This window comes from Hylobates moloch, unplaced genomic scaffold, assembly GCF_009828535.3.
Source record: "Hylobates moloch isolate HMO894 unplaced genomic scaffold, HMol_V3 SCAFFOLD_7, whole genome shotgun sequence".
In the NCBI taxonomy this organism is placed as follows: Eukaryota; Metazoa; Chordata; class Mammalia; order Primates; family Hylobatidae; genus Hylobates; species Hylobates moloch.
In genome coordinates this window covers 12088172-12096905 of record NW_026652282.1, presented here as the reverse complement: position 1 = coordinate 12096905, position 8734 = coordinate 12088172, and the positions used below count along the sequence as shown (strand labels likewise).

At 41.0% G+C, this 8734-nt stretch overlaps 1 protein-coding gene across 3 annotated transcripts in view; it reads left to right on the top strand.

The window, feature by feature from the left end:
• Positions 1-912: 912 nt before the first annotated feature.
• The window catches only part of ASB11 (ankyrin repeat and SOCS box containing 11), a 32096-nt gene continuing 24274 nt past the window's right edge, over positions 913-8734 (top strand). For 2 of the 3 annotated variants that reach the window (XM_032756153.1, XM_032756152.1), the window contains exon 1: positions 913-1093. In XM_032756153.1, the coding sequence (XP_032612044.1) occupies positions 913-1093 (181 nt within the window). Of the gene's footprint in view, positions 1094-2029; positions 2148-8734 lie in introns of those variants that run through there. The other variant, XM_032756154.1, reaches the window with a different exon arrangement.

The following is an 8734-nucleotide window of genomic DNA, read 5'->3' as shown; positions in this document are numbered from 1 at the left end:
ACAGGTGCTGTGGACAGTATACCAGGTATATATACATTTTTTTCTTTTTTTTGATACGGAGTCTCACTCTGTCGCCAGGCTGGAGTGCTGTGGCGAGATCTCGGTGCACTGCAACCTCCGCCTCCCAGGTTCAAGCGATTCTCTTGCCTTAGCCTCCCGAGTAGCTGGGATTACAGGCACGTGCCACCACGGCCAGCTAATTTTTGTATTTTAGGTAGCGACAGAGTTTCACCATGTTGGCCAGGATGGTATCCCGACCTGGTGATCCGCCCGCTTCGGCCTCCCAAAGTGCTGGGATTACAGGCGTAAGCCACTGCGCCCCGCCTATATAAGCCTGAACCCAGGAGGCAGAGGTTGCAGTGAGTCGAGATCGCGCCACTGCACTCCAGCCTGGGCGACAGATTTTTTAACTGGTCATATTTTAGATTTGGACTTAATCCTCTATAAACTTCAGAATTAAGAGAAAATGAAATGCTCCAGGGAGTAGTATTTCCCACTTAGAACATACAGCATATTTGCACTTTTTTTATATGTCAAATAACTTGCTTTGTTTCTATAGAAGCCGAGAAGTTTCTATCTTTCCAACCCTGCTTTCTAACATAAAATAGGAAAAATAGGGGTTTAGGAGTATAAAATGTTTGGATATGAATCTTATTTGTTAGATAGTACTGAGTTAGGTAGTTCTAGAACTGTTGGATGTTTCTGGTTAGAAGGAAGTTTCTTTAGTTTATTTAACACTGCTGTGGAGTCAGCACATGCAGTCGCCAAATCAGTTAGATTAGAACCTACAAACTGAGTTCTCGGTAACAGGAGCACTGAGTGCTAGAAGGTTTAAAATAGATGTCATATGATACCAATTACAACTCAGTGAAATTTTACAGTCCTAGGACCCTATACAGAGCCTAAGCCAAAATGGAAGATGGTCCTGTTTTCTATGGCTTTAAAAACATTTTTATTACAATGTTTGCTACCTTTTTTTTCTTTAAGCTTTTAATTAAAGTTTTTTTGGCTCTCCTAACCCATTTCTATATCGTCAAAGGAAATAGAAAAGAAGCGGCTAGGATAGCAGAAGAGATCTATGGTGGAATTTCAGGTAAGAGTACATGAATTTGTTCCTAATATTTAAAGAAAATCCCTCCTAGATAATTCATATGACTAGTATTTCTGGAAGGCAGATTATATTTATACTTTGATTTTAAGTGGGTAGTTTGAAAAATTGTCACTTAAAGTAGCAAATGCTGTTGGCTGCATCAATTTGTGGGGGATTTTCAGCTTTATTTTTTGCAAGTTTGTAGATCTTGTAGCAGTTGTTATTTAAGAAGTAAATAGGTAGTGACTTACTAAGAGTATTTTGAGAAACTTCATTTCTACTAGACAAAGTAATTACTTGTATATAATTATTTTCTTTAATATTTTAAAGCAAACTTTAACAGTGAAGGGCATTCTAACCAGAATAAATTTTCTCAGGAAATAGAATGACTAATAAATTATAATTAAAGCAGCAAACGTGGCAAGCTATGTGTATTTTTTTCTGTCATTTGCAATTGGAATTGATTAACCACTTGTCACTGTCAGGAAAAGCTCTTCACTAAACCCATTTTATATGGTAGCACGCCAAGCACTCCAAACAAAGTTTATTCTCACATGAAACGCCAAGATTTGGGCAAAACATTTTAAATTCTCATGCTTTGTAGAGAATAGTGTCCATTTCTTTCAAGAAATGATTTACTTTAATCGTAGTGAGATGCTACAAAAGTAAATGAGTCAGATATCCCTGTCACTTCTGGGATTGTCACTTAATAGAGGAGTATTTATTCATAAACAGAGTTCAGAATTTCCCCATGTATTTTTAGTGTTTGCAGGGGTTCCAGGATTACATCATTCTTTATCTAGTATCCATTTCAATTTGCATCCAGGATTCTCTTTCAAAATAGTCTTATGTGATTCCAATACACTAGACAACTCGGAAGACACTAGACAACAGCAGTCTTATCTAAAGAAATAAGACCTCCAAGGACGAAGCATCAGAATGCTTCAATTAACTGGGGAAAATGAGAAGAATTGTGAAGTTTCAGAAAGTATCAGAAGGTCCGGACCATGGAAAGAGATTTCTTTTGGGGATTATATTTGTCATACATTTCAGGGAGGTATGTTACTTTGACTAGTTACCAAAAAAAAAAAAAAAAGTAATGCTTCTGTTAAGTTTCAAGTTAAGCATGATCTGAAAAGTTATATTCTAATTTAATTTGTCAATTTGGGCAAGAGCTTTCTAAAATTTTCAGTAATAGTTTTGGTGTTCTCATAGATAAATCATTCTGGTTTAAATTAGATGAAGTCCAACAAAGTCAATATTGGCAAGAACATGTTAAAAATGTTTTCTCCTGTTGCACCTGTGCATTATTTCTGTCTTTGTGGTCTTTAATTAAGTGCACTCTTTTTTTTTTTTTTTTTTTTTTTTTTTTTGAGATGGAGTCTCGCTCTGTAGCCCAGGCTGGAGTGCAGTGGCACCATCTCGGCTCACTGCAACCTCCGCCTCCCAGGTCCCGGTTCAAGCAATTCTCCTGTCTCAGCCTCCTGAGTAGCTGGGACTACAGGCACACGCCACCATGCCCAGCTAATTTTTTTGTATTTTTAGTAGAGACGGGGTTTCACCATGTTGGCCAGGCTGCTCTTGAAGTCCTGACCTCGTGATCCGCCCACCTCGGCCTCGCAAAGTGCTGGGATTACAGGCGTGAGCCACCGCGCCCGACCTCAAGTGCACTCTTAAAAAAGGTATAAAACCTTCTTATAGTCAAAACCCATGTAAGCATGGTTTGAATTTAATCTGGAGCTGGAATACAAATCTCTTAAATACAGTTCATTCATTCTGTAGTGCAAATATCTTGTTCAATCTCTTAAAATAGTTTAATTTGCAAGTAGCATAGTATTCTAAGGTCAAAAACATTTTTCAATTATTGTTAAAGAGGCAGGGAATGGTGCATGTTAATTTCCCAGTTTTATTTCTTTCATATATATGTGTATGTGTGTGTGTGTGTGTGTGTGTATACATATACACAAATCCCCCCGCCAAATTTACCAAGATTTGGTAAATAACACTTTCTGTTTTCTTGTTTGTTTGTTTTGAGATGGATTCTTGCTCTGTCACCCAGGCTGGAGTGCAGTGGCACGATCTCGGCTCAGTGCAACCACCTCCTCTGGGGTTCAAACAATTCTCGTGCCTCAGCCTCCTGAGTAGCTGGGATTATAGGCGCGTACCACCATGCCCGGCTAATTTTTGTACTTTTAGTAGAGATGGGGTTTCGCTATGTTGGCCAGGCTGGTCTCGAACTTCTGACCTCAAGTGATCCGCCTGCCTTGCCTTCCCAAAGTGCTGGGATTATAGGTGTGAGCCCCTGTGCCCGGCCGCTAAATAAGTCTTTCTGTAAGAATGTAGGCAGTAACATGCCCGGACCAGTATTTTTCACATGGTTCTGTGTTTTTTCTTTTGATACCACTGTTAACAGTCAGATACTATATTATTACAAATCTTCCCCCACCCCACAAAATACTTAAAAAATAGCAGCTCTTTATTCAAAACCCAGTCCTTTAAATATTAATGCAACTAGGCCAGTACACCTAAATAATAAATCCTCCTCAACCCCTCAGTCTCTCTAATTCCTAAATTATCCCATAACAATATATTTAAAGTTAGGCATATTAAAAATCAAGAACAAAATTTTGTGAAAGTGTTAAACTCAAAACCAGAAATCAAACTCAAACCAGAAATCACCTTTGCTTTTGGTCACTTTTGCACTGGTCAGACAAATGTTTGTTGGGAAAATATATGACATTTAATCAGTAAATTAGCTAATTGACTTACAAAAGTCCCAGCCCAAGGTTAAGTTTCTTGAGTCTGCTAGCATATGCTATTCCTATAAACTATTGTCAGCAATGTCAAAAGCAAGAAAGGGCAGGAAAAACCTAGCCAGCACACAGGTTAGACTTTTGTAGGTTCAGAGCACTGTTTTTTTTTTTTTTTGGAAGCTGCATTTAACACCACATGCCTCATTAAATATCATTCTTTGTGCTGTAAAACCTTTTGGAAAGTTTTTTTTTTTTTTCTTTGTGCAGTGGGCAGGTGGGGGTGGATTTCATAGTCTGGAATGCCTTATTTTATATGTCTTTGCGGCTTAAACTATTACATTTGCTGATCACTCATCATAGTCGAATTAAGCCATGGTTGACTGTTATTGGTTTCGGTTTTTAAGCTTCTTTGTTTATTTTGTCTATTATATGTATATTTTTTTCTTTTTAAAAGTTTAATACATTGTCCTTGGCCTTTGGTGTTATGCCTAGAGCACCAGATGGATCACTGGATCCCACCTTCAGTCCATAGATATTTCTGCAGGCACTTTCTCAGGAGAGATGTGTTGTATGATTTTTCAAGCTTTGCTAATTTGTATTAAGCTATGTTTAGTACTGTGACTTGGTCATCAAGAAAGAAAATATAGTGTAGATACAGATTGATCATCTGTTATTCATAACCCTTCAGCCAGCCATGTTTCAGAATTCAATAGCTTTTGAATGTTAGAAAGATCATACAATGTGCATACTGTCTAATACACAGCACTTCTGGTGGGGCCTGGAGCTGCCTCCCACAATCAAACATTTTGATCTTTCTATAGTGAACATATAAGTATTCACACTAGGTGGAAATACAAAGAAAAATAATAAATTGCTTAACCTGAGTCCTGGCCATGCTTTGCTGCTAAACAAGTTTGCATCAAATTTGGGGTAAAGCTTGGTTTTCAGAATTGGAGGAACTTTACAAGTGCAGATAAGAGGTTGTAGAACTGTAGTGCCCTCTTTCAAAAAAAAAAGGCTATTTTAAGCTGTGTCTAAAAGATCAGTACTATTCTAAGTGTTATGCTTAAAATCACTTGTTGATGGACTGACCATGATTTGACAGCTATGCCTCTGCCTAACTCAGCATTCTGAATCCTTCTTCCTGTCTTTTCCATTCCAATAGGATCGCCTTGGTTTCATTCTTGCCCAAACCTCGACCTAGCCTTCTGCTCTTAATTTAGTTTTGCTGGTTGTCTCCACAAACATTGGCCTAACCATCCTCTAAGTTGCGTATCAGGTGCCTGCTGGCTTTTCCTAGGTTGGGACAACCAGTCCTTGGCAGAGGCTCTGCCTTCCACCAGTCTCCTTTAGCTTAGCTCTCCCGCCCTTAAGAGTTCAAAGGAGCCTTCTTTCTAATACACTGCAACATAGTTAATTGTGTCTAACACAGCTCACTGTGTCTCATCTCCTCTCTAGGACTGGACATGCTGGAGAATATTGATCTTAACTCAGTTTTATTACAATATTTTAGATATCTCAGGAAATATATTCTATTTTCCCAGTTACCTTTGTTTCACATAAAATACCATTAATTCTGCTAGGCTCTTGCCTGTACTTTGGTTCAAAATTAAAATTCCTTATGAATTTTCTTTTCCTTAATAAATGCTACAGAAGATGTTGTTTCGTATGATTTTATTTTTTATTTTTTGAGATGGAGTTTCACTCTTATTGCCCAAGCTGGAGTGCAGTGATGTGATCTCGGCTCACTGCAACCTCTGCCTCCTGGGTTCAAGCGATTCTCCTGCCTCAGCCTTCTGAGTAGCTGGGAGTACAGGCGCCCGCCACCACACCGGCTAACTTTTGTATTTTTAGTAGAGACAGGGTTTCGCCATGTTGGCCAGGCTGGTCTCGAACTCCTGACCTTAGGTGATCCACCTGCCTCGGCCTCCCAAAGTGCTGCGATTACAGGCATGAGCCACCGCGCCTGGCCGTTGGGTCATCTTTTTAAATAAAAAAAACAGTAATCTGAAATATTTGTTGAAATTAGAGTAAAAATTACAAAAACAGTTTAATCGTTTTTTATCTCAAATGGTTGGAACTTAGACAACTGTACTCCATCTGAACCAATGTTACTGAAATATATATGGTTTTAGAAGTTGTGAAGTTGTCATTCAAACAGTCTGAGATACAAATCACAGTCTGAGAAAAATTCAAAGGGAGAAATGAAAAAGTACTTGAACATTTTCCATACACCTCATCAGGAATAAGCAAACATATTTGTAGAGTAAACTATCTTCATAATGTGTTCGCAGTCCTGTGACACAGGCAGTCTGCCAAAAAACTAAAAATAGATTGCCTTAGAAGAGAATGATTGAGTCCTACTTAAGCATTCATTTATTTGGAGAGCTCAGTTGCATACTTCCTGAAGGGAATGGAAAAACTCCCAAGCTGCCAAGTAACTTTTATCCTCAGTTTCTAACAATTAGCTCCAATTTGCAAAATGAGAATGGAAAGAGTGAGACACTCTGTTGGGAACAAGGATAGAAAAGCAGGAGACCCCACCGTGGCAGTTTCTGGAAAAGGGTTCTGTGTGAAAACCCTTGAAGGTCCTTTGAAGCAAGTTCTGGAAAATGATGGAACTGGAAAGGCTACTTTCTTGAGAGTTACTTTGTTTCCAGTTGGGAAACAAAAAGGACTTCTACTTTTTTTTTTTTTTTTGAGACAGAGTCTCGCTGTGTTGCCCAGGCTGGAGTGCAGTGGTGCGATCTCTGCTCACTGCAAGCTCCGTCTCCCGGGTTCACACCATTCTCTCTGCCTCAGCCTCCCCAAGTAGCTGGGACTACAGGCGCCTGCCATTACACCCGGCTAATTTTTTATACATTTAATAGAGACGGGGTTTCACCATGTTAGCCAGGATGGTCTCGATCTCCTGACCTCGTGATCCACCCGCCTCGGCCTCCCAAAGTGCTGGGATCACAGGCGTGAGCCACTGTGCCCAGCCCTGGATTTCTACTTTTAAGGCGGTACAATTGATTTATTTCACACCATTTATAGCAGTGGTCCCCAGCCTTTTTGGCACCAGAAACCGGTTTCATGGAAGACAATTTTTCCATGGACTGGGGTGTGGGGGGATGGTTTTGGGATGATTCTTGTGCATTACATTTATTATGCACTTTATTTGTATTATTATTACATTGTAATATATAATTAAATAATTATACAACTCACTGTAATGTAGAATCTGTGGGAGCCCTGAGCTTGTTTTCCTGCAACTAGATGGTCCCATCTAGGGGTGATGGGAGACAGTGACAGATCATCAGGCATTAGACTCTTAAGGAGCGCCCAACCTAGCTCCCTTGTATGCGCAGTTCACAATAGGGTTCACCCTCTTGTAAGAATCTAGTGCCACTGATGATCTGACAGGAGGCAGAGTTCAGGAGGTAATGCAAGCAATGGGGAGTGGCTGTAAATACAGAAGAAGCATCCGGGTGCAGTGGCTCATGCCTGTTATCCCAGCATTTTGGGAGGCCAAGGCAAGTGGATCACTTGAGGTCAGGAGTTCAAGACCAGCCTGGGCAACATAGCAAAATCCTATCTCTACTAAAAATACAAAAATTAGCTGGGAGTGGTGGTGTGTGCCTGTAGTCCCAGCTACTCAGGAGGCTGAGGCCGGAGAATCACTTGAACCTGGGAGGCAGAGGTTGCAGTAAGCCGAGATCACACCACTGCACTCCAGCCTGGGGGACAGAGTGAGACTCCATCTCAAAAAAAAAAAAAAAAATACAGAAGAAGCTTCACTTGCTCACCTGCTGCTCACCTCCTGCTGTGCAGCCCGGTTCCTAACAGGCCACGGAATGGCTCAGGGGTTAGGGACCCCTGATATATAGAAAGGAGGTGGATGTCAGAGCAACCGAAGACAAGTCAATCTACCACGAGAATAAGGAGAAATTAAAAACCAATAGTTCTTAAAACCAGAACAAGGTGTGTTCTGAAGTCCCCCTAACTAGGGTTTCAGTCCTATTTCTGATACTTCCTAGCCATGAGACAGCTTCATGTGGAGCAGTGGTTGTCATGCATTTTGGGATGTTACCATTCATAAAAGCAAGGCTCTTCCCCCCTTCACTGGAAGCTATGGGATGGGTACTCTAGGAGCAATACAAGTTTAGATAAGGGGCATTCAAAAGGAGGGGAGCCTGGTATTTCACTCTCAAGTTGGAAATCTGCTTAGAGAGACAACTTGCTGAACCCCCCATGCCACATGAATATGAGGAAGAGAATTGGAAAGCCGCGGTGTGGTGAAGGAGAAGCCCAGGACAACCACCATTCCCTCTTTCTTGGTGGAATGAAAGATGGCACCACAGGCTTGTTACCTTGATCTCAGAGGCACAGGATCGGAGTTGGGGACATCAGAGGATGCTGCAGTGATGACAGACACTAGGAGAGGTGGCCAAATGCCAATGGGTAGGAAAGGTGCATGGGTGTAAGCCCCAGTGTGAAGGGCATGCCACAGACCTGGAGTGAGGCCTGAAGTTGAGACTGATCAAGCAGGCCCAGCCTCAACTCTTCCAGTTAACACTTCCCATCCCATTTCCCTTTCCTGTCCCTCTTGTTTCTCTCCACTCCCAAGGCACTAGAGGGTTGGACCCTAGAAGAAGGAGGTGGGAAGCATTTGAAGAACATGCTTCCCTTCTGTCTTCAGCTGCTGGGTGGGCTGGAGAAGGCCATACCCTGCCCTAGGAGTGGGAAAAGGCCAGGAGTTGTGAAGAGGATCAGAGATTACAGTTAGAAAGAGGGCTAGTCTGTGTTACTTTAGAAACTCTTTATGAAAGTATGATGTAAATACAGAGACATGCACAAATCCTAAGTGAACAACTGCATGAATTTTCTCAAAGGGAACACAATCAGGAAC